This window comes from Larimichthys crocea, chromosome XXI (assembly GCF_000972845.2).
Source record: "Larimichthys crocea isolate SSNF chromosome XXI, L_crocea_2.0, whole genome shotgun sequence".
NCBI lineage: Eukaryota > Metazoa > Chordata > Actinopteri > Sciaenidae > Larimichthys > Larimichthys crocea.
This window is the reverse complement of record NC_040031.1, coordinates 48,913-63,753: the sequence shown is the minus strand read 5'-3', so window position 1 is coordinate 63,753 and position 14,841 is coordinate 48,913. Positions and strand designations below refer to the sequence as shown.

Sequence of the window (14,841 nt, the reverse complement as noted above, 5' to 3'; positions counted from 1 at the left end):
AGGTCTATATATGTATATACGCATACACATATACAGGTACTACACGGAAAATTTGAATATTGTGTAAAAGTTGTTTTATTCAGGCAAATAAAGGAATAAAAGGTGAAACCAATACATTTTATAGACTCATTACATGCAAAGTGAGATATTTCAAGCTTTTATTTGTTTTGATTTTGCTCATTAGGACTTGCAGATTCAGAAAACCTAAAATTCAAAAACTCAGAAAATTAGAATATTGCTTGAAATTAATAAAAAAAAAAGGATTTTGAATACAAAAATGTCAGGCCTGTGAAAGTAAAATCTTGCATCTGTACTTACAGTAGTACTTGGTTGGGGCCCCTTTTGCATGAATGACTGCCTTAATCCGGCGTGGCATGGATGCTACCAGGTGGTGTGTGTGTTTGTGTGTGTGCGTGCATGCGTACATACATATACATATATACACATACATACATACATACATACATACATACATACATACATACACACACACATTACTTCCACCACTGTATGTCACTACTGTTCAACTGTTTAATGTCACACAACATGTGTAACATCACCATGTGTCACTTCTTGATTGGCACATATCTTACTACTGACTCTGATGTGGTGTTTCTGGGTGCCTCATATAAATGCCATGTTTTTGTGCTGTACCCCACTGACAGATTTACACTGTAATAAAATGACACATTTTAATGAGAAATAACTATTCATTGTTGGTAGCTGTAGTTGATGTAATAAAAGTTTTAAAGCTAAGATAGCTATCAATTACATTTTTATTTTAGTCTTTGACCAGAAGTGCCAGTTTGTATTTTTGCTGTACTTAGGACAGCCCAGCCTCTCTCTGAATCTCTTTCACGGTGCAGCATAACCTGAGAGTCACCACCACTGAATCAGTGTTCTTAGAATGAAGTGGTATTTGAATGTCTTTTTTTTTATTTTCAGTACTGTCGAGGTCACTCTTCCTCTGGAATATTGTCCAACTCACTGCCAGTGTGACTCAGACGTTTACAGTGTGTCATGTTTTGGAGCTGAGGTCATGCCTGTTTTCCATCCCAACACACAGGAGGTGTAAGTACTCTTTCAACTCTGATTTCAGCTTGTGACATTTGTATTAAGATTGAAAAGTGCCAAGACAATTTATTTCTGTTTCAGGTGGCTTGTGCAAACAAAACTTTCTTCTATTCCTCAGAATGCGTTTGCCAACTTGACCAACATTTCTCACATGTAAGATCCTCTTTTTTCCCAAACATTAACTCTTTCCCTGTAAACCAGCATAATTAGCTAGAGAGTCACTCACCAGCAAACAATATGAACAATATTACAAACAAATGATATTAAAATGTGCAAAAACTAACAAAGAATGCAATTCCATTATAAAATGGAATTTAAAAAGTCAATTAAAAAAAGTGGCACATAAACACATAAACACTTGTCACATATGGACTGGGGTAAGACTTTATATATTTAGTAAACAACAAGGAAGGCGACATGAAAGATATCAAATGTTTGACTGTGCTCTAGTGTTATAAAAAAAGGTTAAAGGAAATTCAATCATATTAAATAATAATAATAAAAAAAAACATTGGTAGGGACCGTGCAAGTATCTTTTTGCATTCAAATAATTTTATAAAATATTGAAAGAAATGTAAGTAACATTAGTTGATAATTTCACATCTCAGATATTGTTTGCATTTTTGTTACTTTTCTCTTTTTTTCAGTTTGACTAAAGTGCAAACTGTGAAAGATGTTCATATGAAATAAAGTTAGGTTCAATTATAGTATATACTTATTTTATATGCCCAAAGATCGTCAAAGGGAATGTTTTTACCCATGTTAGCGTGTATTCAGACAGGAGCAGGAAAACCAGTAACCAGTGGTGGGGGGTGAGGGGAGCTGAGGTGGGTTGCCGTGGGTGTCTATACCTGCTTAATGTAACCGCTGTGAAACAATCAGGAAATAACTTTTTATTTCGCTGATTAACAGCTTTATTGAGGCCAACGCACTCTATTATTGTTACTCTATGTCTCTTTTCCAAAGCCCCCTCTCTCTCTCTCTGGTAGATTATCAGAGTTTAGTCCATGAATCCACTTGGATAGTATTGTCATTTTATCATTCATTGTAGTACAGTATGTGTGTGTTGATTTGTCTTGTACACGTGACATCCATTGCACGTCTGTCCGTCCTGGGAGAGGGATCCCCCCTCTGTGGCTCTTCCTGAGGTTTCTTCCACCTTTTTTCCCTGTTAAAGGGTTTTTTGTGGGCAAGTTTTTCCTCACTCGAACCGAGGGTCTAAGGACAGAGGATGTCACTCTTATTCAGATTGTAAAGCCCTCCAAGGCAAATGTACTTTGTGACTTTGGGCTATACAAATAAAATTTGATTTGATTTGATTTAGTCTCTGCTCTCCCGGATGCCAGAGTCTGGAGACATTGTTGCCTGGTCATGTTAATAGAAGACCAACAGTTAGCTATCTATTATATCTATGGAGACAACATTCAGTTCCTTTGACCCTGGTCACCACAGTGTTGAGATAGGCTGGCACCTGCTGTTCTCTGTCATGTCTTGAACTATTATGTTTTCTGTTATCCTCCTGTCTTGTCTTTCAGGTCTCCGCCTTCCCCTGTGAGTCATCCCTGCTCCCTTATTACCCGCCTCCCTCATGTGTTTCACCTCCCCTCTTCCCTCTATTTAGTCTCTGTGCTCCCTTTGTTTGTCTGGAAAGAAGCTGTACTTTAATATTATTGTTCTCACTTCGAGGCTGCGCAGCCTTCTGCCTGAGGTGAGGGGCGTCAATTATTTGTTTGCTGGGTGGGTAGGATCCTTCATGATCCATACAGTAACTCTTCGTCCTCCAAGGAAAGGAGGCTGCTGTGGTTACTTTATAAGCCTTCCTGTCAGCCATAGAACAGACAGTACCGTACCAGACAGTAATGGAGGATGTCAGTAGTAGCCAGTGTGCTGGCTGGTGAGCTGAAACAAATCTGGAATATTAAACGTATTTTTTTCTTTCTTATCGGGTTGGCCTTTGGAGGATTAAGTGTTTTTTTTTTTTTTTTTTGTTGGTTGAAATAAGGAAATCATCAATCATATTTGCGCTGGGAATAAACTGAATGAAAAAGCCAGTTGTTTTGTGTTGGATTTTTTTGAGAGATAGCTAGTTTTAAATTGTCAGGCTGAGCCCTGGCTGGCCAAAACAAAAACTAAAAATTAAAATAAAATAGTTACCCCTAAAAACTGTCACTTGCTCTTCCTCACACACTGGTAGAAAGAGGTCAGGACAGCAGGGCTGAGGCCTGCTTCAGCTTACTCAATAAACACAGGCATTGGTGGGCCTTCCATATGATACTGGATGTGTTGATGGCCCATGTGAGGTCATTGGAGATGTGCAGGCCCAGGTATTTACAGTTGGACATCTCCATGCCCGATGAAGAGGTGTAGCCTTTGTTACATATGCACATGGACCTTTGAGTCAGGCATAGTCCCTGTGTGGTGTGGCATAGTTCATAGCACAGCTTCTTCTTTCTCATTCATATGATTCTCCTTGAATAAAACTAAATATGTCTGAAATGAGGCTCATTTCCTTCCCTACCTCATGCAGAACGAGGTTGAATGCTTGGTTACCACAATGAACAAAAATGTTTTTATGAGTCACATGCACTGTAAAATCCAAGAAACATGTTCTATTTTGAATCCACACTGCATTGATGTACTTCTGTCTGTTGTATTTAATTTTGGATCTCGGTGGTAGGCACTAGTAAGCACTCTATGAAATAAACGTGCTTCAGAGGGCTCCCCCATGCCAGTCATTATATTTAATTTAATTTAATTTTTCACAGTCTTACACTTGATCTCACCTGCTTAGAATACTCCCCAGTTTTATTCCATGATAATTCTAGCAATGCTAGTGACAGTTCTCCGAGTGAAGCTCATGGTCAAACTACAGGGTTATCTACCAATGTTGTTAGAACATGAAGTGGATGAGTGTTCTTGAAATGTTTCCTTAATTTTCTCCATGCCCAAAGTACATTATCAAATTATCAAAGGGTTGTTCTTAGCTATATGAAGGACTTTAAAAATGAGATCTTAGATCTTTACAAATAGAAAAGTATAAAAATTCAAATAAAAATAGAATTATTTTGTTTTTAATAAAAATAAGAAGTAGACCTACCTAATAGTGATAAAAAAAAAATACAATTAACTGAGGCTGTAGACAGGGGCGGACTGGGACAAAAAATCGGCACTGGCATTTTGGACCAGACCAGCCCACAACCAGCCAAACGCCCCCCAAATGCCAAGAAGCTGTTGTGGTTTTTAAAGAGCCGTCACTTTGCAATGAAGCATGCAAATTATGCTAGCACAGAGGTTTTCAAAGTGTGAGGTGCGCCTCCCTTGGGGGGCGGCAGAGGACTTCAGGGGAGGCGCGGCGGGGGAAAAAATAAAAATATATCTTACAAAAATATGTGTCTCATTACTGTGCGATGAAAACTCTGCGAGCTAGCCCCCAAAGAGTAGCAAAAAAAATCCACAAAATGATACAGTATGTCTTTGCTGTTTTGTGGCATCCTCCATGCCCACCTTTTCCTGGTATCCAAACTGCAGTGGATCCTGTGCGTGGTGGTCCTGGAGTCTGAGGAGATCGAGCAGCAGCCATTCAAAGGTCTTCATGATGTGGGATGTCAGTGTAGCTGGTCTGAAGTCACCTAGATCTCTGGCTTGTGTTGTGGCATGAGCAGGACTAGGTTATGGTCACTTTCCCAGTGGAGGCAGATGAGTGGCAGTGTCAGCTTCCTTCACCTTGGCATAGGTGGAGGTCTCGAGTACTGTTCTTCCTGGTGCGGTAACTTACAAACTACTGAAAGTCTGGTAGAGTGGAGTCCACTATTACATGATTGAAATCGCCAGAGGTGGCGAGAATGCGTCTGGGTGTTGTATTTAGTAGTCTTGCTATGGCGGAGTGGACCACATCACACACGGTCTCAGCGTGTGGAATGGAGGGACATAAACACAAACTGCAATGACGTGGGAGAACTCTAGCCATGTAATACGGTCTGAGACTTACCGCCAGCAACTTGAAGTCTCTGTTGCACACAATCACCTTCACCATAACATGCCCCTGGTTGCACCATCTGGTGTTAATAAACAGCGTGAGACCCCCTCCTTTGCATTTGCCGCTGCGTCTACAGTCCCTGTCCGCTGTCACTGTAGTGAATCCAGGTAAATCTACATTAGTATGCAGAGTGTTCTGAGTGAGCCAAGTTTCAGAGACACAGTAAACTGCACTCCCTGAATGTCCTATCGGTCCTCACATTCAGAATGTGACAGTTCACATTGCCCATAATTGTGACGGAACCAAGGGGGCTTGTACCTCCACTGCTTAGCCACTACCCTAGCCCCAACCTTTGCTCTGGCTCTGTGGCCTCAGTGAAAGCAGCTTCTTCTTTGAATAAAGTTGTCAACCGCTATGTTATCAGTAAAAATACATTGTATCCATAGGATACATAAAGTTCTACACAGTAGTTGTAGTTAAAAAATTCAAAGTTAAAAAAACACTAAGCTAACCCTAACACTAAACACTATAGACATCACAACACATGCAGAGCTATTGGGTTGGCATCCTGCCTGGGCGGGTGCCGGAAGTATTCAGTTAACCCAACAGGTTCACAGGAGAAATGAGATTACAAATGACTGTCTCTAAATCAAGCCAAGGACAATCTGAATGTCCATTCCCCCAGAAGGAACTTATTCTGGCTTGTATAGACAGTGTAATACTTTTTGTAAGGACTGTCGTCTTAATAAGGTTAATTCTGCCAAAAAATGATATAGAGAGGCTTTTCCATCTTGTTCACTTCTGCTTACAAGGCACTTGGAGCAGAGCCTTTTGCTTGTGGCAGGCAATGCTCTGTCGCTGCCTGTCCCAAACACTGTTTGTATGATCAATTCATTTTCAGAAAAAAAATCTCTATCTAAAATCAAAATTTCAAAAATAGAATAGGGGTAACAATCTGGAAATATCCAGACAGGGAGATTATTAAAATAAAGTTCTATACTATTCTATACTGTGTATGGAGGAGATCTGCATTGAGGGTCTCCACTCTGGAGAGGATTTAGGCTACAAGTTTAGGGACTAGTACTGTTTTATTAATTGGAACTAGCTTCAGTTTTATTTTGACAATCCACAGTTTGCTTATTCGCAACACTTGAAAGTCAGTGTTACTCTTCAGCTGCATCTATACAATAAAGCTTAAAAAAGATTCAGTTTCATCTCCCCAACACTCACACAAGTAAGTTGTACTGGTCAGTTTCTAGATTATACTTAGATTGTGCTGTATTTCATGTGTTTGTGTGTGTTCTTTTTCAGATACATCTCTGATGATGATACTTTAAAATGTCTCGAGAGGCATTCTTTCCACAATCTGTCCAGGATCACGCACATGTATGTAGTGCACTGATTAATATGAATGTATTCCAACATGAATACACATAGTGTAGTCCAGGGGTCGGCAAATAAGTTTGGACCCTGGCCAATTGTTTTTCTGACAATTCCATCGCGGGCCATGACCATGCTTTCCTACTGGGGCAGTCTATTTTTTCTATTATATTAAAAATAAACGTTATTTAGCTTTAAAAATCCATTTAATTTAAAACATTAATTTGCTTCCATGTGATGTTATTACGCCCACTGCCGCATCTCCTGGCATCTGTCATGAAACAGGCAACCTGCCCTAACAACCTGCTGTAACTAATGTATACAGCAGCACAGATCTGTTTCCCCATGCCGCTGATGTGCATTCACATTTTTTAGGCTATTTGATATTTGAGCTGACCTTGTTTGGTTTTGTTTTTTTTTTATTTAATGAAACACATTTGTTCATGTTGTACGTTGCAAGAGGGACACAGGACGCTTTTATTTTCCACAGGTTACAGCGCAGGCACGTGCCAATTAGTGTTCCAACCTGTGCGTAAAGTAAAAAGGCTGCAAGGATGTTCTGGCTGCTGTCACGTTACTTATCAGCTACTTTTCAATAAATGTTGTGAAATCTATGGAATTGTTGTATTTTTGACAGAAAACATGAGGTTTAAAAGATATATTTAAATATATATATATATATTTTAAAATAAATCAACGTCATCTAGCGGGCCAGATATAATTGATGGCGGGCCAGTTTTGGCCCACGGGCCGCTAATTGCCGACCCCGGGTGCAATCTTTATGTTGTGCTATCTCTGTCCAACAATTGTACTAGTAGAACTATATTGGCTACAGAGCAAAATGACATCTATAAACCTAGTCCTCTTATCTGATAGATAATACTGATCAAGAAGTTGGTCATTACGGTAGATAACTAACCTGTGTGTGTGTGTGTGTGTGTGTGTGTGTGTGTGTGTGTGTGTGTGTGTGTGTGTGTGTGTGTGTGTGTTTGGCAGACAACTAACTGGTATCAAATCACTGTCATTTATTGACAAAGAGGCATTTAAGGATCTGCCCAATTTAAAGTATCTGTAAGTAAAATTTCATTGGCTTATTAATTCATTTGTTGTATCAGCATATTTTCACAAAAATAGTGGAAATGTTCAAGTTATTTCTGATACCAGCGCTATTCCCTATCAAGTTCTGACTTTTGTTTAAATGAATATGATTCAGTGGGATCACCAACACGGGTCTCACCTCATTTCCTGGGCTCCAACATATTCAGTCCAGCCAAGAGGATTTTATTTTGTATGTAACATTTAAATATAATCACTTGCAATGACTTTTGGTAGCTGAAATGTACGAATTTTAACAAATGTGTTGTTTTTTTTGCAGAGAAATAGTGGATAATGTCTTCATACAAGTTATACCCTCTAATTCTTTCACTGGCATATCTGAGAACGCTCTGACCATGTAAGTAAGATTTGACTAAACAATAGATACTTTCAATTCTATGGCTCTTTACACCACAGTGACTTGCTCTCTAGAAATCTAACTGCATAACTGGAGGTGTAACAAATAACAAATAATTAATAGTAACTAATAGTTTTCCATTTATTATGACAGTTGCTACTAAATAGTCTACAGAAAAACAAAAGGCTCAATCAGGTGAACTGAAGTTTTTAAATGTATTTATCTGTCATTAATTTTTTTCAGCATGTTAAATAACAATGGCGTGAAAGAGATCCAGCGCTATGCCTTCAATGGGAGCAGCCTAGAGGAAGTGTATGCCAATTTTAATTACTGTACTGAAACACACATAGGATGGAACTCACAAATATTTGTTTGTAATAATTGTTTGGCAGGTTGGACTGTAACTGTTGGTATTATTGGGTTGTTCAAAATGTTTTATTTATTTGTTAAATGAATTACTGGGTATATGTTACATTGTAAGTAATAAAAAAAAAGAAATTCTGGCCACATTACTTTGACTCTCATGTATTCTCCATTCTTCAGTTATCTTCACAGGAATGTGAATTTGGAACAAATAGATGATTTTGCATTTTATGGAGTGATTCATGGCCCAACCCACCTGTGAGTGAATGGATAATGTTTGCTAAAAAAAAAGAACAAACTTTACCTTTTTATATAGATCAAATAATAATATTCTTTAAATAATCTCTTTATTTTGTAACTTCAGTACATGCTGAGGAACAGCCTCAGCTTTGTGTCCAAATGAATTAATCCGAACTCTTTGTCCATCTTTCCAGAGACCTTTCAGAAACCAAAGTTAGCTCTCTGCCTTCAATGGGTATGGAGGCCATTGAAAAGCTCCGAGCTAAAAACACTTGGGCTCTCAAAGTACTGCCACCCTTTAGAGCCTTTCTCCATTTACAGAGTGCTGAATTGACCTTTCCAAGTCATTGCTGTGGCCTCAAAATGTTGAAAAGATGGAGAGGGTAAGAAAGAAAGAACTGAAAGTGTTAGGAAATATTTTCCCACTGCAGTTTCTCCTGTATTTGTCCTTTAAATTCCAAACTACTCTTAGGCCCATAGTGTAGTGGATGTATTTGGGTACTCCCAAAGGCTGAGCCAGTCTAGAGTGTTTTTGACATTACAAAAAATCTTGTGCAGTATGAATCACTTGTAGTCACTCTATTTAAGGTAAATCAGCAACGAACTCTTCTAATTGTAATATCAAGTCAGAGGTATCATATCATAAAGAATGCATCATTTTATTACAAAAAAATGCTCTACTTATTCTTTGTTTTCTACTGTGAGATTTTCAAACAATGTTGGACTGTTTTTCAAATTTACTGCTTTTCAACATAAACATCATGTTATTGAAATGATAATTTTATTATTCATTTTTATCATATATTTTTATTAATATACTGAATTATTTGGTTGGATTACATTTAGCTATACAGTTTGTCCATTGATATCTGTAATCTGTTATGCTTGTTCACAATAACAAGATCTCAATTACTTTATTTATTTGCAAAGGAGTTGCTGTTTACGGCCTATGAGAAGTGTTTTTTTTTACATGTGCTATATTTATATATTCAGAAGGGCCGAGGACTGACACCTCATTAGCAAATTGGCTGCAAGTGAGTTCTTGATCCAGTACATCATATGACTTTAAACTTTGTTGTATATTTAATTTATCAACAAACATCGAAACAGGGCTGTTTCTAGCTGTTTAGGGGCCCTCTGCAAGATGCTATTTGGGGGCCACTATACTGACAAACTCTGAGGGAGAGATTCCTAACCTTTTCAGATGATCTGTAGTGATGCAACAATCTGTTACATTTTAAGAGAAAAACAGGTTTCAGTACATTAATAAATGCAACAGATGCAGCATGTTCCTGAAAAATATGATGGTAAATTTTGAAAACAAGGTGACATAAAAACTCTATCCAACAATCCAAAACAGTAAAAATAAATAACATAACTTAATTAAATGAATAAAAATACAATGAACCAGCCTCCATATTAATGTGTAAATAATAATTAACAAACAAATAGTAAGAATAATACTGATGTTTCAGGTAGCAAGAAACATTTACATGTAACACTGCAACCCCTTCAGAACTATTTTGGATCTGTTTCTGTGATTGTGGTATATAGAAGCACAAGTTTGACGTTTGAGGCTACTGAACAAGAGCAACAAATACAGTCATAGCTTCCCTATCACAGCTGCTAGTTTAGTTTTACTTACTTTACTTTACTTACTTTTCTAAAAGAAAGCTAAAACAAGAGCTTATGTATGCTTTTTTTAAACATAGAAGTGCTTCATACAACAAATGTGATAATTTGCCTGGCTACAAATAAAGACAACTACTTTTCTTTTATTCTCTGAATAACAATCCTTGTTGTCTATGAAGGTTCTCAGTCATCTTTCTTGAAAGAAGATTAAAGTCTGGATCAACTGTTATTTGTAGATGCATGAAGACGATTTTGCCTCCAAAAAGCTTCTTCAGTTATCCCTGACTGGTGGAGAGTCTGGGTATTTATCCTAGGCAGGATAGTAAACCAGCCCATTGATCCACTCTGGTGTGTGGAGTCACATGAGGCCAAGTGCGAAATGCCGTTCAGTCTCCTGGGAATGAAAGGACAACATTATAGGTGGGAGATAAGTGTTGTTTATGGCCTCCTGCTCCATTAAGTGAAGGTTTCTCTACTTTTACACAGATAGCTTCACTCACTGCTCCTTCAAACTACTTGTTTTCCCTGTCCAAGATTCCCACATCACATACCCTAACTGGACTTTTGGAAAAGCATCCACAGGCAATTGGTAATAAAGAAAATGATAAATGGTAAATAGACTGTACTTATACATCGCCTTTCTAGTCTTCCGACCACTCAAAGTGCTTTTACACTACATAGCTCATTCACCCATTCACACACATTCATACACTGATGGCACTGGCTGCCATGCAAGGTGCCAACTGCACATCAGTTTTAGGAGCTAACCATTCATACACATTCTCACACCAATGGCGCAGCCTTCTGGAGCAATTTGGGGTTTAAGTATCTTGCCCAAGGATACTTCAACATGCAGACTGGAGGAGCTGGGGATCGAACCGCCGATCATCTGACCCCCTCTGCCTCCAAGCCACAGCCGCCTCATGAAAAGAAGGATAGACAGAACAACATCATGATCATCTACCTATCTGGCATATCAGAAAAACTCAACAAGCATAGAATCCCAGTGTTCTTCCAAACCAGCAGCACACTTAGACGGAAACCGGTACACCCTAAAGATCATTCACCTCACATTTAGAAAAGCAATCTGGTGTATGCTGTCCAATGCAGTGAGGAGCACACAGACTTATAGATTGGGGAAACCAGTGTATGGCTCAACACAGGAGGGCCAACTCTTTAGGACTAGACAGTTTTCTTACCCCTTAAGTAAGACTGGTTGTTTGAAAGAGGTGAAAAGGAGGCTGTCCTCAGACATCACTTATCCCCCACCTACAATGCCATCCGTTCATCCCTTCCCTGAAGACTGAACAGCATTTCACACTTGGCCTGACACTCAGGTGACTTGAAGACTGCTGTTCACAAAACTTAGGTAACTTTTTCGGCTCTGATAACAGTCAGCAGAACAACGAGCAGTAACGAACCAAGTGGATCAATGGGCTGATCTACGATCCTGCCTAGGATAAATACCCAGACTCCCCACCAGTCAGTCAGAACAGAAGAAGCTTCTTGGATGAGAGGCGAAACATGTCTACAAGCAAGTCCAGTTGCCCAGAGTTAATCTTTTCTGAAGAATAATCCTTGTCATCTGTGTTCCAGACACTCTGAAGCAGTTGTTTGCAACCTGACCCGGACTGCTTTGGGAAAGCTGCAGGAATCCTCTGCAGCTATCTCTCTGGGACACAAAATCTGTCAACATCATCACAGCTTTGGTGTTCCATTGGCCAGCAGCACAAATCACAATCACTACGATAACACCATTTGTTCACCTCAACAGTCTCAAAATGAGGGTTTGTTTTATGTGGAGTTACATACAGAGCATTTTGGTGAAGGTTTAGATGTTGCACTGTGTAATGAACTATACACAGATGGACTCTCATGCTCCCCCCTGCCTGATGCCCTGAACCCCTGTGAGGATGTGATGACTCAAGGCTTCCTGAAGGTGTTGGTCTGGGTGGTGAGTCTATTAGGCATCTCAGCCAACTTCTTGGTAATGTTCATCTTGTTGACCAGCCAACAGAAGTTGTCCGTTACCCGTTTCCTCATGGGTCACCTGGCATTTGCAGACTTTTGTATGGGGATGTACTTACTGCTCGTTGCATCTGTTGACCTCTACACACAATCCCATTATTACCATTATGCTATAGCATGGCAAACAGGAAGTGGCTGCAATTTAGCAGGGGCATTATCAGTATTTGCCAGCGAGCTATCTGTGTACACATTAACTTTAATCAGCCTTCGGCGCTGGCATGCCATCTTCTATGCAATGAGGCCAGATAGAAAAATTAGGTTACGCCATGCAGCTGTGCTGATGCTTATTGGCTGGCTGCTATGTTTTCTGCTAGCACTGCTACCAGTGATTGGTGTGAGCAGTTACCAGAAAGTGAGCATCTGCTTACCCATGGATACAGAGACAACTGCTGCTCGGGCCTATGTGGTCTCTGTCCTGATAGCCAACATCATTGCTTTTACGGTTGTATGTTTATGTTATCTCCACATCTTTTGTATGGTGCATAATCCCCAACACCAGTCCAGCAGATCTGATACGAGCATGGCTAAACGTATGGCTGTTCTAATTTTCACCAATTTTCTGTGTCTGGCTCCCATTTGCTTCTATGGCTTATCTGCAGCTCTACACCAACCCCTGATGACTGTCACAGATTCCAAGGTGTGACTTCCTCTTGAGCTTCAATTCAGATTCTCCTCAGTTTAAAATAAATGCTGATATATGTTTTTGTTTTTTTTCCACAGGTGCTGTTAGTGCTTTTCTATCCCCTCAACTCTTGTGCAGACCCATTTTATTATTCTATCCTGACAAAAGCATTTCATCGAGACATCTTGATGTTGCTAAGCCGGGTGGGGCTGTGCCAGCAGCAAACACACCTCTATCGAAGCCAGTATTACTCTCCACAGACACAGAGAGACAATTTATGCCCCATAGTCCAGCCCAGAGATCCAAAAATGTTACAGTACACCAATCACTAGGCTTGCCCCCAAATTTCTTATTAAGTTTGATTATTATTTTCTAGTAGTAGTAGATTTAAAATGCAGTAATTGTGCTTATATACAATATAAAAGTCCTGTAAATACAGAACCTAACCATTATACCTTTCCTAATCCAATATTTTTTGTACAAGTACAAATGGATACCTCTGGTAGAGGTGGTTATGTGAGGTTCTACAATAATTATCCACATGTTAATGACATTTACAAAATTTTGGCCTTAATGGAGGCGATTTTTTCTTAACACTGTCAATGCCCTCAAGGAGAAACTTTGTGAAATTGTGCCTAGTTTTAGACTGTAACATTTATCACACTGAGACTACAAAGAAGCAGAAGACAGGGTTTTGGAGCGAGATGAAACAGTAAACTGCAGCCAGCAGGAGGCCATGACAATGAGCTTTAACCTCGCCTTCACATGTGGCCATGGCCACTGGAGCTGATCCTTTTATCAAAATATTTAGGGAAATAGTAATTTTATAACACTTGTATGTATTAGTAAATGTTCATGTATCATGTCATCAACATCATCAGTAAATTAAATACATTAATTGAAATATATTTACATGCATGCACATATGTCTTATCCTGGTTTTAAGCATATAGAACATAAGAGTATGGTTGGTAATGTTGTGAAATCAAGGGTCAATGGTGATGTCAGTTGAAGTATTTAGGAGCCTCTGGTGTCTTATGCTGTAATATTTACTGAAGCTTGGCCAAGGAGAATTAGAGACACTCTCAAAGTACATCAGAAGTGCCTGAGTTGGTCTCACATTCTGCCCAACTCATACTGGTAGTTAGACTTTAAACGCCTACAGATAACACCTCAAATAGTCAAAGAGAATGTTTTTACCCATTTAGTGTTACTGTCAGCACATTCTAGTCTGGAGACAATGTTGTCTGTTCATGTTCATGAAACGTCAACGGCAAGCTATCTATTATGTCTAGGAAGGCAACCTTCTGTTTCTTTGATTCTGAGTACGCTATCTAAATAAAATTGAATTGAATCCAGGTTACTGATCATTTTTACAACACATTACACAGTCTTTGTCATTTCTGTGCTGACGTTTAATTATAATCATAGAGTAAACATTGGGGTCTCCTGATCCTCTCTATTTTTACTTTGAGCACAACAGTGAGAACATGAAAGAAATAACATCAGTAAAAAAAGCAAGAAATATTGACTTATCTCTTGCATTACTGTATTCTGTCCAATTCTGTATTGTTCTGTATTGATCTGTCCAGATCAGAAACCAGCAGTCTCTTCAGTGCCAGCTTCACGCTAACAGCTCCTGGTTGCAGACATTATAATTACACAGTTACATGATGGGAGAAGAAAGTGTAGGGATGACGTTTATCAGCACTAACAAACTGGGACAACACTGCTCCAACCCCAGCATCAGAAGCATCCATCCAGATAGTCAAAACAAAACGGTTCAAAATAAATCAGAATCAGAAATACTTTATTAATCCCCGCAGGCAAATTGTTTTTGTTACTGCAGATCCCAAACAGTAAGTGAGATAGTAAGAAAACAATAGCAAGAAAACAAAACTTTAACAATATACACCTATACAATATCATATTTTAACACTATATACACATGTATAAATAACAGTTAAATAGGACCAGTAACAATGAAATAAAAAACAAGTAACAGTGAGATATGCAATATGTAAATCTAAACCTTATAAAGACTTTAGTCTTTGAAATAAATAACAGTTAAGT

At 38.9% G+C, this 14,841-nt stretch overlaps 1 protein-coding gene across 1 annotated transcript; it reads left to right on the top strand.

Moving 5' to 3' along the window:
• The first annotated feature begins 907 nt into the window (after positions 1 to 907).
• Positions 908 to 13,102, top strand: LOC104934989 (thyrotropin receptor). Its single transcript, XM_019268549.1, has 11 exons — positions 908 to 1,071; positions 1,156 to 1,227; positions 6,362 to 6,436; positions 7,427 to 7,501; positions 7,644 to 7,718; positions 7,806 to 7,883; positions 8,127 to 8,195; positions 8,427 to 8,504; positions 8,681 to 8,869; positions 11,715 to 12,783; positions 12,867 to 13,102. The coding sequence occupies exons 1-11, from the start codon at positions 908 to 910 to the stop codon at positions 13,098 to 13,100; spliced, it is 2,178 nt and encodes a 725-aa protein (XP_019124094.1). The 3' UTR covers positions 13,101 to 13,102.
• Positions 13,103 to 14,841: the final 1,739 nt, after the last annotated feature.

Coding starts and splice junctions, on each gene's coding strand:
- LOC104934989 (XM_019268549.1), top strand. CDS start 908: ATGAAGTGGTATTTGAATGTCTTTTTTTTTATTTTCAGTACTGTCGAG. Junction 6,437..7,426: donor CTGTCCAGGATCACGCACAT/GTATGTAGTGCA, acceptor TGTGTTTGGCAG/ACAACTAACTGGTATCAAAT. Junction 12,784..12,866: donor TGACTGTCACAGATTCCAAG/GTGTGACTTCCT, acceptor TTTTTTCCACAG/GTGCTGTTAGTGCTTTTCTA.